Genomic DNA, 19,452 nt, shown 5'->3' with positions numbered 1-19,452 from the left:
ACAATAGGGAACTTTGCTTATATGTTCAACTGACTACGTCACGCTACTTCCGGTAGGGGCAAGCCTTTTTTTAATCAGATACCAAAAGTTGCAATCTTTATCGTCGTTGTTCTATACTAAATCCTTTCAGCAAAAATATGGCAATATCGCGAAATGATCAAGTATGACACATAGAATAGATCTGCTATCCCCGTTTAAATAAAAAAATTTCATTTCAGTAGGCCTTTAAAGGGAGGTGGGCAATAATTGGAGAGAGGCTGATAATTCCCGAACGATGAGTGCATCGGAAAAACAGGTGTAACATGGATGAATGGCAAAATTATGAAGTGCATGCTGAGGTACATGAAGCCGAGCAGAGCTTGTAGGTTCAATACACACAACTGAATAACTTAGTTGCTCAGACAGCATTGTTTATACAAGTTTAAATTGGGGTAGGGCTGCAACTAACAACTAATTTGATAGCCGATTATTACTTCGATTAATAATCGGATAAAAGAGACAAACTACATTTCTATCCTATTTTATTGAAAAAAAAACAGCATACTGGCACCATACTTATTTTGATTATTGTTTTCTCAGCTGTTTGTAAATGTTGCAGTTTATAAATAAAGGTTTATAAAAAAAAAAATTAAAATATTTAAATAAATAAATAAATAAAAGTAGCCTCTGCGCATGCGCATAGCACAGATCCAATGAATCGATGACTAAATTAATCGCCAACTATTTTTATAATCGATTTAATCGATTAGTTGTTGCAGCCCTAGATTGGGGTATCTCATTTCTTAACTCTTGTGCAACCCATGGCCCAAAATGGGCATTAGATGTGTTCTTTATGTGTTATGATTGTTCAGTTTGAAGGTAATTGGTCTGAAATTTTGCCAGGTAATATTTTTTTAAATAAAATTACATTATGTTTTTGGTTGCAACTTGTTAGAATAGGATATAAACAAAGTGTACACACTTTCTCCTAAGAACCCTTTCGGCCCTATTGACTCCCACTATAAGTTCTATTTCTTAACAAACTGTAATCCTGGTACCGTATATTACTCTTCTTTTTCCATGAAAACTAAATTAATCTCATTCTTTCTGACAAACAAGAACATATTGTTTTTGTGTAATTGCACCCCTTAACTCGCTGGAATAAAAAAGACAATATAACATACATCCATAAACGTGGACGCATGTGAAAAAGTGCAATATATTTATCTGTACATTAATCTATTTATTTATTTATATATATTTATTTATTTTATATATATATTCATATATTATTTATATGCATTTATCATTTATTTTTTATATATTTATTTATTTATATATGCACCTTATTGATTTTTTATCCTGCACTACCATGAGCTTATGTAACACAATTCCATTCTTATCTGTACTGTAAAGTTCAAATTTGAATGACAATAAAAAGGAAGTTTAAGTCTAAGTCTTAACTATCAGATGACGCCAGACAACCATGATAATGATTCTCAGAGCTTTGATGAATGTAAGAAAGTTAAACTGCCATTAAAGGGCTGAAAAGTAATTAAAATGATCTTGGGTAGTTATATACTGTATAAAACATATATACCGTAATTTCCGGACTATAAGCCGCTACTTTTCCCCCTCGTTCTGGTCCCTGCGGCTTATACAAGGGTGCGGCTTATATACGGCCTGTTCTTCTCCGACACCGACGAAGAGGATTTCAGTGGTTTTAGTACGCAGGAGGAAGACGATGACACAATGATTAAAGACTGACTTTTCATATACCGGTAGGCTGGTTATTTTGATAACGTACATGCAAGCACTTTGTATTACTTTGCACCGTTGTATTATTTGTACTCTGCACGAATGCTGTTCGCCATGTCAAAGATGTGAGAAAGTTTGATTGAATGATTGAAAGATTTATTGTAAATAAATGGGACGCTTTGCGTTCCCAAACAGTCATCTCTGTCCCGACAATCCCCTCCGTGGTAGCAGGAACCCCTACATACTACGGTAATTACACATCAAAACCCTGCGGCTTATAGTCGGGTGCGGCTTATATATGGAGCAATCTGTATTTTCCCCTAAATTTAGCTGGTGCGGCTTATAGTCAGGTGCGGCTTATAGTCCGGAAATTACGGTACTTATAAAACAGGGCAGATATATATAAAATACTTGTGAACTCAATAAACTCAACCAGTCCTGGTTGCTTTTTCTCATTCTAGCTCTGTAAACACTATAAAAATAGTTTTTGTCTACATGTGTATTGTATTAAAATCATCTTTATGAATTATTGACCTATTCAATGATGCAATAGCCAAAACCTAAAATATTCCACTTTATTTTTAGAAATATTGCATACTTTGAATTTTCCCATTTTAAAACAAAACAGTTATGTTTGACAAAAAAGGTCATAAAACATTAAAGATAACAAAAACTTCAAATCAATAGATAGATCTAATGTTGCTAAAATATTTCAAGCATTGAAGTAAAGAAAAATATTAGTTTATAGCGGACGTATGTCTTTTTTGGATCCTAAGAGGTATTGTGTAGAGTTCATGGGGAAAGACGTTAATGTCTGATTAAAGCTTGCTTGTCTGCAATTAGCATGCTAGCTTGCTTCTCCAGTAAATGAACATTTGAAAGAAGTATGGTTATTAATCATTGTTTTACGATAAATGAAATTTTAAATGCTAATACTAATCATCGGCAGTTTTACCATGGTTTATCATTATTACCGATAATCGTTACACCCCAATTAGAGACCCTGACAGTCATCCGCGCTTGTAGACCACACACCTGGTGACTAAAACAGTCTTAGTGGTTAAAAAAGTACAAACTCTAATTGAATTATTTATGGTATGTTAATTATAGTGTTGCTATAACAACAGTTATTAAGCAGTATTATGCAAAAATCCAGAGTACAACAACATCGCTACTGTATATACCGCAGCTCGAAAGAAAATAAAATCCTTGCATTAAAACCATATGCCTTAAGTACATATTCCGTGTATGTCCTGTCTCGATACAGCACAGTTAAAGCAGTATGACTTAAGTGTTGTAGCACACTGTAGGAAAAAAAAAGAAATACAAAAAAACATCTGGACTCCGCCGGCAAACACGTGAGCTGTTTTAGAAAAGCCCATGTTGATCTGTAATGCTCATTGAGACCACTTGAAAGATAGTCCACTTAGACTTAGTAGTCCATCACAGCCCAAACTTGGTTGGCTTGTACCCAGTTACCGAATGCGGCCAAATTCTGTTCTATCCTGTAAACACATAAACACGCACATATGCAATTACACGTACCATGTACTTTTGGCACCCTGGTCACCCTTAGTCATCCAATTGGATAAAAAATTATGGTGGCTAAAAAGCTTCCCTTTGCAAATTACCAGTATATTCAGATGTGGCCTGTGGGTATGGCTAGGTCTGGAGGTACTGCTAGGTCAGCGGGGGTATGGCAAGGTCTAGGGTGAAGGTGGTCACTGGTGCTCCTGCCATGCTATTTGGAGGACACTCTGTAATCTAATTATGTGGAGACTTGTGCAGCCGTTTGGAGTGCTAGCCTGCATTTGTGTCACATAAGAGTGATCCACCGCAGGAAGACATTGCAATTTCAGACCAAAAATAATCCATACAAAAGACTTTGTTTACTGAGATTCTTCCATACGCAGGCATTCAAGTTTGTCTACCGAGAAACAAACAACAAAACAAAACGAGAATAAGGAACACAAATATCTAAAATTTACCTGGATTTGTAATCTGAACACATTTTTTTAATCAACCCAAAAAAATCCTGTAATCATTTTTGTAGTGTTTTTTGTTGTGTTAAGGTTAAATGTGATGGCTAACAAAGACAAAAACAAATAATTGTGTGGGCTATTGTGTATTCTCAGCACAATATGGCTAATTGATGTTATAGTGACATTCTCGTTACATATCGTAAATACTCTAATTCAGTAATTCTCAAACTGCGGTATGTGTACCACTAGTGGTATGCGTGCTCTTCTAGCGGTACGCCAACGAATCACTTGATTAAAGTACAGTCTTTTATTTTCCTATGTTCAAACAGAGTTACTGTTCAAACTGTGGGTAATGTTACAGTCACCAAAAATATTTAATATTATTATTAAAACCTTTATCTTGTTTTTAATGATTACTTAGGCCTACTACACTACTGTATTTTAAAGGCCTACTGAAACCCACTACTACCGACCACGCAGTCTGATAGTTTATATATCAATGATGAAATCTTAACATTATAACACATGCCAATACGGCCGGGTTAACTTATAAAGTGACATTTTAAATTTGCCGCTAAACTTCCGGTTCGAAACGCCTCTGAGGATGACGTATGCGCGTGACGTAGACCGGCGAACACGGGTATGCCTTCCACATTGAAGCCAATACGAAAAAGCTCTGTTTTCATTTCATAATTCCACAGTATTCTGGACATCTGTGTTCGTGAATCTGTTTCAATCATGTTCATTGCATTATGGAGAAGGAAGCCGAGCAAGCAAAGAAGAAAGTTGTCGGTGCGAAATGGACGTATTTTTCGAACGTAGTCAGCCACAACAGTACACAGCCGGCGCTTCTTTGTTTACATTCCCGAAAGATGCAGTCAAGATGGAAGAACTCGGATAACAGAGACTCTAACCAGGAGGACTTTTGACTTGGATACACAGACGCCTGTAGAGAACTGGGACAACACAGACTCTTACCAGGATTACTTTGATTTGGATGACAAAGACGCAGACGTGCTACTGTGAGTATGCAGCTTTGGCTTTTTTTTGCGTATGTACGTAACTTTTTTTAAATATATAAGCTTTATGAACCTTGGGTTAGGTGAACGGTCTTTTGGGCTGAGTGATTGTGTGTGTTGATCAGGTGTTTGAATTGTATTGGCGTGTTCTATGGAGCTAGGAGCTAGCAGAGGAGCTAGGAGCTAGCATAACACGTACCGTACGTGCGCGTCACGTACGTAACTTTTTAAAAATATATAAGCTTTATGAACCTTGGGTTAGGTGAACGGTCTTTTGGGCTGAGTGATTGTGTGTGTTGATCAGGTGTTTGAATTGTATTGGCGTGTTCTATGGAGCTAGGAGCTAGCAGAGGAGCTAGGAGCTAGCATAACACGTACGTAACTTTTTAAAAATATATAAGCTTTATGAACCTTGGGTTAGGTGAACGGTCTTTTGGGCTGAGTGATTGTGTGTGTTGATCAGGTGTTTGAATTGTATTGGCGTGTTCTATGGAGCTAGGAGCTAGCAGAGGAGCTAGGAGCTAGCATAACAAACACGCAGGTGTTATTATGCAGGATTAATTTGTGGCATATTAAATATAAGCCTGGTTGTGTTGTGGCTAATAGAGTATATATATGTCTTGTGTTTATTTACTGTTGTAGTCATTCCCAGCTGAATATCAGGTACCGTGAGTATGCAGCCTTGGCTGCTAAACATTCGATAACTTGACCGTATGTGCGCGTCACGTACGTAACTTTTTAAAAATATATAAGCTTTATGAACCTTGGGTTAGGTAAACGGTCTTTTGGGCTGAGTGATTGTGTGTGTTGATCAGGTGTTTGAATTGTATTGGCGTGTTCTATGGAGCTAGGAGCTAGCAGAGGAGCTAGGAGCTAGCATAACAAACACGCAGGTGTTTTTATGCAGGATTAATTTGTGGCATATTAAATATAAGCCTGGTTGTGTTGTGGCTAATAGAGTATATATATGTCTTGTGTTTATTTACTGTTGTAGTCATTCCCAGCTGAATATCAGGTCACCCCCGGCTCTCACAGCATCTTCCCTATCTGAATAGCTTCAACTCCCCACTAGTCCTTCACTTGCACTTTACTCATCCACAAATCTTTCATCCTCGCTCAAATTAATGGGGAAATTGTCGCTTTCTCGGTCCGAATCTCTCTCACTTCATGCGGCCATCATTGTAAACAATAGGGAACTTTGCGTATATGTTCAACTGACTACGTCACGCTACTTCCGGTAGGTGCAAGCCTTTTTTTTATCAGATACCAAAAGTTGCAATCTTTATCGTCGTTGTTCTATACTAAATCCTTTCAGCAAAAATATGGCAATATCGCGAAATGATCAAGTATGACACATAGAATAGATCTGCTATCCCCGTTTAAATAAAAAAAATTCATTTCAGTAGGCCTTTAATGTTGGGCATCATAGTGGTACTTGGTGGAAAACGTTTGAGAAACACTGATCTAATTATAGCAGTGTTTAGTGTTTCCCATAAACTGCCAAGATACCTGTGGCGGCGTGGCTATGGGCGTGGCTATGGGCGTGGTCAACATGACATCATCGAGTAATTTGCATAATTTACTACAATGATATGATTTTCTCTAAAAAGGCTAAAAAAAAGTATACTTACTAATTAATAATAACAGTTTTGTTTTAAACGTCCATCCATTCATCCATTTTACAATATAATTACAACACTTTATGTACATATTTATATACAGATTTGAACAATAAGTTATTCACTGAAATATATTTATTAATTGTGGTTCTTACAAAAAATATATCTTATAAAATATAAAAGTTAAAATGTCTTTTAAAGCTCTGCCCCTTTAATTAGTGCATACTAAATAATTAAACTTTAGCCTACTACTACAACCATATTATTTACCAGCAATATAAAGTGAAACAGAGGCAGAGGTGTCCTGCCACAGTCAGTAACAAATAAACAGAAAACAGTAGTGGTCAAATACAAATAAGGCAACAAGAGAAGTATCCTACACTTCTCATTTGTAAAGTAAATCTGAACAGCCTATATGGGCATCTACATCAACTATATGATTTGCCTGAGAAGCTGGACAGGACAAAATTAAAAAAAAAAAAAAAAAAATTATTTATTTTTTTAAATTTGTGGCGGACATAATTCTTTCGTGGCGGGCCGCCACAAATAAATGAATGTGTGGGAAACACTGGTGTTGATTTAAAACAGAATGAATGGGGTCTTAACTACAAACAGGCCATAATGAACTTATTAGAACATATTTCTGAATAGCCAAAGAAAGTGGAAAGAAAAACATAGCTCTCTTTTACCACATGGTCATTTATGAACAAGACAGCAACAACAGAACCAATGTTGTACTAGCGGTAAGGAGCAATACCGCTGATGAGTTCATTCATTGCAAACAACTGTACGGCAAGTGTAACAAGCTCAACACCAGTAGCTGAGTAGTGCAACTAGGGCTGGGCGACAAAACAATATTGACATATATCGCGCTAGACAAGTAATCGATATGATAAAAAAATGTGTTTGATAATTGTTTTTCTGCTTTATCAGAAGAAAACGGAAGTTATACGAAGCTAGGTTGGTATACAAACAAAGCCACTCACTCTCTGGTAACCAAGCAACGCACGAAGTGATCATTGATCAGTGGGAGTGACACACTAACAGCCAATCGTGTAACAGTATCAAGTTTGGTTGCGCCATTTTTTTGTCTTGCGGTTGATTTGAAGTGATAAGAGAAAGTAAAAATGAGTGCTGCAGAGAGCGAAGAAATCGCCGACAACATGGCAGTTTTATGGTTTATTTTTAACAAAAACGGACCGTAGTCAGACAACTGTGGTCTGTTAATTATGCAAGGCGCTCATCCCCACCAAGACCATTAATACCACACCACCTTAGCCGCGCTGACCCTTTTGAGTACAGCCGTAACTTCCTGGCATGCAGAAAATAATTCTCAGGTCTCTCTATGTTTACATTTTCACACTTTGCATTTTTGTGTTAAACTTATTAAGCATTTCTTACGTATTCCCTATTTTTACACCTCCATTTTAAGAGGTTATTGTCAAGCGTTCAATGTGATTTTAGAATTTGGTTTACATTGTTTTCCATTATTGTGTTGACATTTCCTTTCCTTTCTGCCTGGATAGCTGTGGGGATTAAAATCAGAGAAATTTTAAATTTTAAATGAAAATGTCAACATTTTATATATTTTTCTCCTGGTCTTTATTTTCGATAGGTCATCAAAAATATCAATAATTATGGATAGACGATACAAAACACTTACATCGTGATTCCGTTAGCCATATCGCCCAGCCCTACGTGCTACCGACATTTTAAAAGGCATGCAGAGCCACAAGTGTGGTCTGTCATGGCTGCTCAGTACAAAATTGCTAAGCCAACAAATTCACCATATTTATCTTAAGGCTACTAAGCTGAAGTAGTTGAAACAATATTGACAAAAAAGTTTTCACTTTCTAATTATTAATAATAATCATTAATAGTTAATTTGAATGAAGTTTAGCCAAAAGCCCGTCCTACTACAAATAGTGTGCCGTTTCAACATGCAAATGCTGTATATAAGACACATAGGCATAAACTATGGAACAAGTGAGTTGTTTCATAGCGACGTGCACAAGTAATCATCCTTTTGACATGCAGCAGGGATTGTGGTACAGGAGAATATATGCAATGACTGGAATTCAGTGTATAGTTTGCATCCAGATAAGACCATCTGTTTTGCACATGGGGGTGTTTGTGGAACTTCAAATAAAATAAATAAAAGACGACGTGATGATGGTCTTCTTTGTTGAGAGCACAAGTCTTTGAAAAGAAACACATTGACGCACATTGAATGTTTTTTGGATAGATTTTCTGTATGACATATATCAATACATGTGTATTAACAAAAGCAGGATGGAAATGTTCCACGTTTTCTGCAAAATTCTGACTTTTATGACTTGAAGTAGTTCAGCTTCAAAGGTTCCAACTTTATTCTAAACAGCTGGCATGATGAACTGATTGCTCAATTGCCATTTTGATTTCATTACTAACACTGGGGGCGGCATTGCATATTTGGAAGGAACTTGTGCAATCCAAAAAGCAACAGCGTAGCAAAGATAGGCAGTCGCGACGCTATGTTTTGCATTATCAAATTGTGTGAGACACTGTATAATTAAAATGCAACCTGCTTAAGTCGGTTTCAAAGATGTCGCCAACCTATCTCAAACAACTCCAAAAAGATTTGGTGCTACCTAAACACCCTCGCTCGTGAAACAGTATAACGGGACTGGTATGCCCATTTGATTGTAGACTCTTACTGACACCCTGTGGCGATATGAAAATACTATGCGTCGTTAGTTTGGGCACTTCCGGGTTGACGATGTCAGTTCAGTTCATGAGACAATGAGAAGTAGACAAGTTGTGTTAGCTCTTACAAGCCTTGGAAAATATAAGTCTGTAAGTAAACTGTTTAACTTGTTTATGTAACTCAATATTAAGGTGGAAAGTGGTTCAATTTGATACTAAGATGTTTATTGAAAAACGATATTTGAGCACTGTTTTAATGGATGTTTTGAGGACTTAAAATGGCTGCCAGTCGTATATTTCCACCATCGAAATAGTTTCAACACTCAGAAGTATTTGTTTGATGATAGTACTGTATATTTGTGTGAAGCTAATATTTACATATTGTGTATTACATTTCAGTATGTTAATTGAACCACATACCTTATACATTTGTCATTGTGTGTATTTCAGTTTTACAAAAAATAAAAGTCCAGTGCAAGATAAAAGTAAAGATACAAAAAAGACAAAGCAAGATCAACAACAATAAAGAGCCTAAATGGATTAATCTGCTTTGGAACTTTATTAGAGGTCTTGGATTGTTTGTTAGCTGTCTGCCAAGCTGTATAACCTCAACACATATAGTGAGGTCAGAACAGGGACTGTGTGTAAATGTAGCTTGTCATGAAAACATGGGACAGTAGGTGGCTGTATGATTCGTAACTCCGCTTTGTAACACACCTCATACACCCATGGTCTAACAGAGAATAAGAAAATGCAGCAGGAGGGATCGGTGTTGCCAACTTCGAGACTTTGCCACTATTGTGGCCAGTTTGAATCGCACAGGAACTTTTTGCTTATGGAAGTGCTCTTTATTTGCTGCGATTAGCTTAGCCACTACTCGGTTACACTGTACAAAGAACAAAACTTAGCGCCATATGATTTCCACGTTAACGGAATTGTTGTCGGAATCACGGAATTAGCCAATACATAAATGCGGACAGTTGCGGAAATTGTGTTTTCGGGGATCCGTGACCCTCTTAAAAAACACATCTAACACATCTCTAACAAAAATGTGTAAAATATTATGAAACTCACCTCTTACTCCGAAACACCAAGATGAACAGTTCCCAAATGACTTCTACGTGTCAGTCGATATGCTTTTTATTACGAATTTGATAACTACTTGTCCAAAAGCCGCGTGAAAAACACAGAAAAGCACAAAGAAGCTGCTGATGCTAGACAATTTGCTGGTGTGGACGCGGCCACCAATGTTCTAAAAAATTACAGTGGTAACCCAACTTACGAGTACATTAACTTGCAAGTAATTCGAAATACGATTTTTTGTTACGCTTTAAGTTGTGAGCATTCTCGCTGTTGGTTGAAGTGATATTTGTAACAGGTTTGTGCTGTTTGAGTACTAAAGACTGAATATATTGTTGAACATCAGTGTTTCCCACACATTCATTTATTTGTGGCGGCCCGCCACGAAAGAATTACGTCCGCCACAAATAAAAACAATTTAAAAAAAATAAAAACAATTTTTTTGTTTTTTTTTGTCCTGTCCAGCTTCTCAGGCAAATCATATAGTTGATGTAGATGCCCATATAGGCTGTTCAGATTTACTTTAAAAAAGAGAAGTGTAGGATACTTCTCTTGTTGCCTTATTTGTATTTGACCACTACTGTTTTCTGTTTATTTGTTACTGACTGTGGCAGGACACCTCTGACTCTGTTTCACTTTATGTTGCTGGTAAATAATATGGTTGTAGTAGTAGGCTAAAGTTAAATTATTTAGTATGCACTAATTAAAGGGGCAGAGCTTTAAGAGACATTTAAGCTTTTATATTTTATAAGATATATTTTTTGTAAGAACCACAATTAATAAATGTATTTCAGTGAGTAACTTATTGTTCAAATCTGTATATAAATATGTACATAAAGTGTTGTAATTATATTGTAAAATGGATGGATGGATGGATGGACGTTTAAAACAAAACTGTTATTATTAATTAGTAAGTATACATTTTTTGAGCCTTTTTAGAGAAAATCATATCATTGTAGTAAATTATGCAAATTACTCGATGTCATGATGACCACGCCCATAGCCACGCCGATAGCCACGCCCCCACCGCCACAGGTATCTTGGCAGTTTATGGGAAACACTGCACACTGTTATGCCTGCTTCGCTCACACAAAAATCAAATGTAAGAATTGATGTGACAGGTGATGTGCGCATTCGAGCGCCGCTCAGAGATCAACCTCCTTCTCTACAACCACCGGAACTAAGAAAGTTAGTATGCAGGAGAAGAAAGTGACGACCAAATCAGAGGAACAAAACATTAAAAATAAGTCTTCGCCCTAGCATTGTTTGCTTCACACGAGCTGTAGTGAGCCTATGCGCATGCAGCCACAAACAATGAACATTTATCTATAAATAATTACAACTAGACACAAAAAAAAGTTTTTTTGTGTGTCTTGTCCTGGCTCCAAAAACTGGGATGGTTGAACAAAAGTTGTGGAAGTGACTTCTCCGGTCGGTCACTCGAAGACGTTGGGTAGTGTTGCCAGATGCCGCGAGAGAAACACACATCGGCTCTATTAAAATTAAAAGCTTATAATAAAAGGGGATAATATGCAGACTTGGCAATGCTGCACAGAGAATCAGCCCAAAGGAGTCAATCACCCGTTAGTCAACAATATTAATACATTACATAAAACCACTGTGGTTGTTTGCAGTACATGCTATTGTAATGATTCTAAACAGTATTATCTAGAAGTTTTTGCTTTTTTCAAAAGGCGTTTCACATGTTAAAAATGTGCTGTTTTAGGAGGGCCAAGCACCGATTAAATTAATATCAATTAATTTCAATGAGCAGGGCTGCTTTGAGATATGAGTGTTCTGAGTTACGAGCTTGGTCGTGGAATGAATTGTGCTTGTAAGTTCAAGTACCACTGTATTATGCTTCAACCTAAAACACTAAGTGAAAATGGAAAAAAATAAAAACAATAAATTCGGCAATATTCAAGCGGAAAACACTAAAACTAGAAAAAAAATTATAATTTGGAAAAAAAATACAGGAGAGTTTATACGGCCCTAATTTTACTGGCAATGATAAATGTTTTCAACTCTCACTTCCAAACAGGATGCAAGAGGGTTCACTCTGTGCATCGGTCTCAGCACTTGCGCGCGTTTCTCTAATAGCGGAATTGTTGCACGGCTGTGAGACCATTTATTATAGTTTATCTTTACCTTCATTAATTTAGACATGTCACATCAGGTGTCCTTCGATACGTTATGCGACACGCCATCTGTTATAGTGGAGGCCTTTATTTGAGGATATTTGGAACCTCAAGAAGCAGATGCTTAAAAAAAATATTTTTTTAGTAAAATTACACCCCTGGATAAAAATAGGACAACCGAAGAGACGGTCGTCCTCGCACACAGGGCCATATTACATATTGCTGCACTCTTGAAGGCTCTCTTGGAAAAAGTCTCTGTAGGACGGGCTCATGCTTGTAATTGAGGACAAGCCATGCAGATGTCAGCTCCTCTGTGGGAACAAGGACTTTGTGAACTTTGTAGTGGGAGGTGTGGGTGTGTGGGGAGGAATGTGGAGGTCTCTGCTGAGAAATGTTTAACCTCGAGTGCCAGAGAAATCTTGTTAGGTTATTTACTAATGATACCAGACTCGGATCAGTGCCGGAAGACAACTCATATTCTTGTGAAGTCATAAAACTTAATGATAGCAAGGTTTTATTTGAGATGTGCTTGACTTTCCAGTTAGCCAATTATGTCAACAGCTAGCACAAGCTGAAGTCAAATATGGGGCACACTCATTTGGTATTCATAGCTGGGGAAAAAAAAAAATGTTTTAATGACAAGCATTCACAGGTGAGTCATTTACATTTTCCCTTAATTCTTGCCCCTAAAACGCATAAATACTGCTCAGATTTATCATGTGGCATATTTCGCTAACACTTAAAAGATCCCGAGGACATTTTGGTGCATTCAGCTTTTTAAAGTTGTCAAGCCATTTTGGTTATGTTGAACAAAAGACATTTGCCAGACGATACACAATTTTAAAACATCACATTCTCTGTTCCCTAAAGTAGGTTAAAATAGCACTGCTACACGGACAAAAAAGTTGCTCCTCACTACAAAAGTTGCCTAATTTTGATCCCACATGTATTGTATCTTAACTTGAGCTTACAATTATTTTTTTACAAATCAGATTAATCATGCTTAAATTTATATTCATCGCGATTAATCACCGCTAATTACGTGCTTGCATAATAAAAACGTGAAAAAAAAGATCCCACTATTTTGAAATATTGATTTTGCAATACTTTTTCCTCATGATATAAAACAAAAATAAATAAGGTTTTAATTTTTTTTTTTTTACATTTATACATGTTTTGTGTTTCTTATGCTTCACTGATAAGATAGTTCTGATAGGCGTTGTGGTGTCCTACTCTGTTCCGTGGTCCTTGAACGCATCGTAAAAACACTTTCGTGTCATTTTGATTGCAATGTGCATCTTAGTTGTAGTTTTACCAAATGTAGGTGTTGAAATCTCCATGTAAAATCGCTAAGGCTAATCAGTAGCATGTATACGACATATCCAATGTAAATTAGCATCGAGCTAGCGTATTTTGGAAAGTGAAGCCTTACATTTGAGCAATTTCTATTGGGCATGCTTGCTTTGTTGGCATGGACAATGGCAACCTTATCTCGAGGCAGTTTGTCGGAGTCCACACTTAGTGCTTGTTTACCCGCCAAGTGTTTGGTATCGAAATACAGGGCCGTTTGATTTTTGGAATCAGTACCTGGTAGTACCAACGGAATTTAGACGGTTACTATAAAAGTATTTGAATGCATGTCATTTATTCGCTCAAAACTTGGCAACAGTATAGAATGAATTGCAAGATACATTTTTTTTTAAATGTGTTAGTGTTTATTTTAAGTACCTTTTAAGGGTTAATCTACCAGGAACAATTTAAGAAAATCAGAGTTAAAGTTAGAGCTTGTTTATCCGTTACTATTGGTAACGCCAGGATTTTTCACATAACTAAAACGTTCTGTTCTGTTCTACCTCAGACGTGACTTATACGGGAAACAAAATTATCGCTGTTTATTGTCTTGAGCAGAAAGATGCAGCGAATGCTCGATGAACAACAGACAGTGATGTCAGGCGAACCCACTGTCAAGAATGTTTTAATTCAATAAAAACATTTTTTAAAAAAGGTTAGAGAGACATTAAGGAGTCAGGAGCTAGAAAGAGAAAAACATATGGATGTAATTGTGGGCCGGTGAAGTGATGTCATCTCACAGTCAGGTTATCAGACCCCCAGGCAAAAACGGCTACGACACACAAAAACATGCCGCTTCTTAAAACACATGTGAGAGACACGCACACGGACAAGCTCACACACTTAAATGAACTACAGTTCTTTGGACATGCCAACACATTCTGTCCTTCCCATTAGCCTCTTTGGCATGGCTGCACAATGAGCTCATCTGGAATGGGCTGAACTCCAGTTAAAAAAAAAAAACACACACACACGTATTTCCATCACTTCAGAGGACATCACACACTTTCCTGGAAACTTAACCCTAACTATAACCACTGAATGCCTAACCCCTAACAAATCTCATCATACAATTTAACATTTAACCCTGCCTGAAGCTCTTTGTCAACAAAATGATAGCCCCCATCAGGGTCTCAAAACATGAACAAAAGCTGACACACTAACACAGACACATGCACACACACCAGTAGAGGCTGTGACCATATAAGGCTTGGCTGATGATGTAATGGCTGCTGCTGGCTGCAAGCTAGAGTCGGTGCGCAGAGCACTTCTCATAATGTTTGGTTTTCCGCATGGAATGTCCACATCACTGGGATCTCCGGGAAAAGGCAGAGAGGTGAAAGAATTGAGGCCCATCTTGATCTCAGAGGATTGTAAAAAGGAAAGGACAGAGGTCCCTGGGACAGGTAGGACTGTTTGACTTATATTAGTAATTGTATAGTACTTTTAAAAAGTTGGTATTGTTAGTACAAAAGGTAACTAACTGAAGTAGCCATGTTGGCAATGAAGAATTACAACAATACAACACAAAGTCTTTCAGAAACTGGTATCAGGGCTTTTGAACTTCAAAAATAGACCCAAACTCGGTAAGACTATTTAAAAAAAAAACAAGATACTGAAGGTTTAGATGACAATCAGAGAAAAATAGCGTTGCAGAGAAGTAAAACAATAGATTATTATATATACTATAAATTAGTGTATGACTCAATGAGAATGCATCTCTGTTAGTCGGACAGTTTTTTTCCGATGTGCACAGTTGGGAGAGTGACGACGGGATGCGGTGTTAAGCGTACCGGTGGGTAAAGACACTTTTTAATTACCGAACGCTTCCTGCCGAGGGACCATCTGCCATGCCTGTGAAAACATACTAAATCACAGCGCGGCTCGACCTCACGGATGACAAAAGCCGACACACGTTACACGGCTAACATGCGTTACGTCTTGCAGGTCGACACACATGAGCAGGAGCCAATATGAAAAGAAAGGACAAAATGTTCTGTTTTCTTGAATAGGTAGAAGCACGTGATACAGTTCTTAGTATTTAAATAAATGTTTATACTGAAAATAAACCATGAAAGGGAAATATTTTGTGTTTATCAGCTTTGGCCAAAATGTAACATTACCTCATGTTCTTGGTGAATGAAATACACTGTCCCGCTTTAACACAGTTTAAACATTCTTTGGACATAAGTAATGCTCTTTTTTCCCCCCTCTTTGCTCTCTCTCTAGACAAAAGCTCTTGATTGTAAAGGAACAGCAATACCAGCACTTAAAGGAGACAACCAGAGAAAGGGAAGTGTTCTTTCTTAAAGAGGAGCTGAATGAGCTGAAGGCATTCGCACTGTTGCTTGTGAAGGAGCAACAGCGTTTGGAGAAGCTCCTGAAGGAGCACCAGTGTTATGTCAAAGCACTGAGTGCCATCGCCGACAGCGTTGACCCGGAGGTCAGGCCGGCAAAAGAGAGGCACCAGCAGCAGCGGCTAAATCCAATGCATCCCGAGGGGGAGCGACACAATCGAGAATTCCAGCACTCCTGCCGCACCATGACGGCTCAACTCGCCGAGGGGGCGACTCAAAACCAGTCGATGCGGCAGCAGAATATGAGCGTCGGCCGCCGAATCGATGCTCTAGAAGAGAGGAGAAATTCCACAAGGGAGAAGGATGTGGAACTTCGGGAGCCGAGTGATCGAGACGCCGGGCAGCCTGGGTCACTGTCAGAAGTAGAAGTACTAAGGAGACGGGTGGTGGAAATGGAAGGTAAGGACGAGGAACTTATCCGCATGAGCGACCAGTGCCGGGATCTGGACTGCAGACTGGTGAAGGAGACCAAAAACTGTTTTAGCCTGAAGGTTGAGGTGGACCGGCTAAATTGTAGACTCAGCGAACTGGACCGGGTAGAAGAGGCTTTGGGTAAAAGCAAAAAAGAGTGTTGCAGTCTGCGGGAAAGTTTGGAAAGAGAGAGAGATGTGAGCAAGGTGCTGACGGGTGAGGTGGACTCCCTAAAGGTCAGAGTGAAGGAGCTGGAGTCAAGTGAAGGCCAGCTGGAGAAAAGCGAAGCGGCGATTAGACGAGACCTGGCAACACTAAGGTCGCTTACGGCGGCCTTGGTGGAGGACAGGAAGACCGTGTCCGAGAGGCTGCAGCAAGCTGAGGAAAAGCTTGGTGGGCGGGGCAGCAAGAGGGAAGAGGAGGCGCTGAGCTCCAAGGCAGATGTGGTGGAAAGGATAAATGGCATGGAGAAGGAAAGGGATGAGCTCCAGGCAAGACTAATAGCAGAGGAGCAGAGAAATGCTGAGCTAGAGAGTAAAATGGCCATGATGAGGAAAAGGTTGCAGGTTTTGGAAAACAGGAGAGAGAAGGAAGAGAAGTACGCACAAGGCTCCATCCCTAACAATGCCAGCCCTCACTGCCAATCAGAAGAAAACAAAGTCAAACAGCTCACATGGGAGCTGGAGAGGCTACAAAAAAGACTACAGGACAAAGAGATGATGGAGAAAGAACTGCTGAAGGTAGAAGACGACTATGAATCTCTAGAAAAGAGACTCAAGGATGAACAGATGAAAACCAAGTCTTTAATAAAAGAATTGGAAATGGCCAAAAAGGAGCTTTCCGGGTACAAGCAAGCAGAGAAGCAGGAGGTCAACCAGGAGCATCTTCTTCTTTGTCGTCTTCAGAAGGAACAGGTCAAGTCCAGACTTCTCGGGAGAGAAGTCAACACCCTGAAGGAGCAACTGCAGAAGCTGATGGGGACAGAAGAATCCATCAGCAGGGTGCAGACGGATCACTCTGTGCTCCAGGGTAAGCTGACCCAACAAGAGGCCAGGAACAGGGAACTAGCCCAAGAGATGAGGGAACTGGGTGGTGAACTCGACAGATACAGACGATTGAAGAACCTAACGCCAGGTGAGAACGAAGAGCACATTGCAAACCTTTACCACACCACCAAGGAGGTGCAAACCGATTCCGCAGACAATCTGCCTTCAGATTGCCAAACTCCAACAATTAATGAAACATTTGACGAGAAAGGCGATAAGGAAGATCCAAACCACAACGTAGAAATCACGGACAGCCGAGGATCAAGTCTCATCAACAACCTCAACAGCTTAAACAGTGCCAACAACATTGTGAGCCAAAACAGAGGACACCCAGCCAACGGGCTCAATGTGCACCAAGCGCCTAACGGTGATGTGATGATGCTAACCCACACGCCCGGTCAGCCCCTGCAAATTAAGGTTACCCCTCATCACATTCTCAACACCGCCACCCTTGAAATTAGCAGCCCAACCTCTGATGCATCTGCCTCTTACACCAGCACAGCCTTTATACCGTCTGGTGGAAACACACCAAACCAAAGAATCACCATCATCCAGAATCCGCTAACCGCTAAAAGCCCACCATCGAGTCCCGATCGCACCCTTTCCCTGCTTAGCGGAACACCCATCTCTCGAGTGATGAGCCCAAATTCATCCCGCTCGGCGACCCCCGACCTTCCCATCCAGATTCTGACCGTCCAAACGTGTTCCCCGGAGCCGACCGACATGGGGAACCAAGCCGCCACGTTCTGCAAGACCCCCGAGCGGCAAAACAGCTGGCACCACGTGTGCGCCAACAGCAGCCCCGACTCGAGTCCTAGCATCATCACCACAGAGGACAATAAGATCCACATCCACCTAGGGAGTCCTTATCTCCCGCCTCACGGCATGGCGCCACCTGTCGGGCCGTACTACCTTCGACACGAGCAGAGGACTCAAGTACTAGCCAATGGCTGCCACGTAAAAGGTGTTGGCAAGATTACCAGTAGCATTACCATATCTCCTGCCGCTTCTCCTGGCTCACACTCGTCCATGTAATACGATGAGGTCATATTTTAAACAAAATGAACACCAAGTACTATCTTCTGCGACTATACAATTTCCTATGTTGACACGCCATATTTGTACAATACCTAGTTTTTATGTACCACCTGTATGACAACTACAACACTGTTTCAATACAATCCCTTAACTCTTAAAGCGTGGACCTTTCTTTCACTTGCTAACCAATAACAAAAATGGTTAATCATTTAGCATAAACTTTGTACACCATGTAACGCTTCAGAAATATTGTTTTGCTACCTCAGCTTAGCATGTGAGTTAAATTCACATTTCAACTCACGTTAAATTTGGTTAATACGTGTGTATTTCAAACATTATTCCATAAGTTCTACTGTATGCATCTGTACTATCATTTGACAGTATGTGCAACCCTCATACCATTAGTGGTACTAGGAAGAATCTACAAAGTATATCACAGTATATTTTTGGACTCAAACACCTTAGTAAATCTTGCAAGACTTCAACTCAGAGATCAACTAGTCTAGTGTGTGTTTTGCTTTTTCTTTGGCTTGTTTGTAATCACACCATAGACTGAGGAAAGAGGAAAAGTGAGAAGATTACGGCAAAATTTAACAGTCACACAAGCATAAAACGTACTGACTGTATAATAAAACTGCATTTGAGAAGTAATCCGCTGCATACCACCACACGGAAAACACTCATTTGTGTACTCTTTAATCCTCATGCCGCGTGGGAGGCCGGTCTCTTTCCACTGAGACTAATCACAGCGTGCATTCTTATTTTATTACTGATACTGGTTGACTGTCGCTTTAGCCATGTTGTACTAATCAGCCAGGACAGAGATGTGCGTATTACAGTGGTGTCCAAAGTGCGGTCCGCAGCTCAATTTTTTAACGGGCTGCTGCACATTTTACAAAACATTGGAATGAAAGAGCATACAGGTGAAATGTAACGAGAAAAAGTTGCAATGCTGACTATAATAACACAAAACTGCCATGCCGGCAGTTT

General features: G+C 39.2%; 2 protein-coding genes across 2 annotated transcripts in view; one reads left to right on the top strand and one right to left on the bottom strand.

Moving 5' to 3' along the window:
* The window catches only part of LOC133658060 (protein CMSS1-like), a 52,997-nt gene that overhangs the window by 30,017 nt on the left and 3,528 nt on the right, over window positions 1–19,452 (bottom strand). The gene's annotated exons all lie outside the window — the stretch shown is intronic.
* On the top strand, window positions 14,870–18,641 carry LOC133658058 (filamin A-interacting protein 1-like). Its single transcript, XM_062059672.1, has 2 exons — window positions 14,870–15,016; window positions 15,840–18,641. The coding sequence occupies exon 2, from the start codon at window positions 16,099–16,101 to the stop codon at window positions 18,457–18,459; it is 2,361 nt and encodes a 786-aa protein (XP_061915656.1). The 5' UTR covers window positions 14,870–15,016; window positions 15,840–16,098; the 3' UTR covers window positions 18,460–18,641.

The sequence above is a fragment of the Entelurus aequoreus genome, linkage group LG10 (genome assembly GCF_033978785.1).
Source record: "Entelurus aequoreus isolate RoL-2023_Sb linkage group LG10, RoL_Eaeq_v1.1, whole genome shotgun sequence".
Classification (NCBI taxonomy): domain Eukaryota; kingdom Metazoa; phylum Chordata; class Actinopteri; order Syngnathiformes; family Syngnathidae; genus Entelurus; species Entelurus aequoreus.
This window is presented reverse-complemented; position numbering and strand designations above follow the sequence as displayed.

Bases quoted from the DNA above. Each gene is read 5' to 3' on its own strand.
- LOC133658058 (XM_062059672.1), top strand. From the start codon at position 16,099: ATGCATCCCGAGGGGGAGCGACACAATCGAGAATTCCAGCACTCCTGC.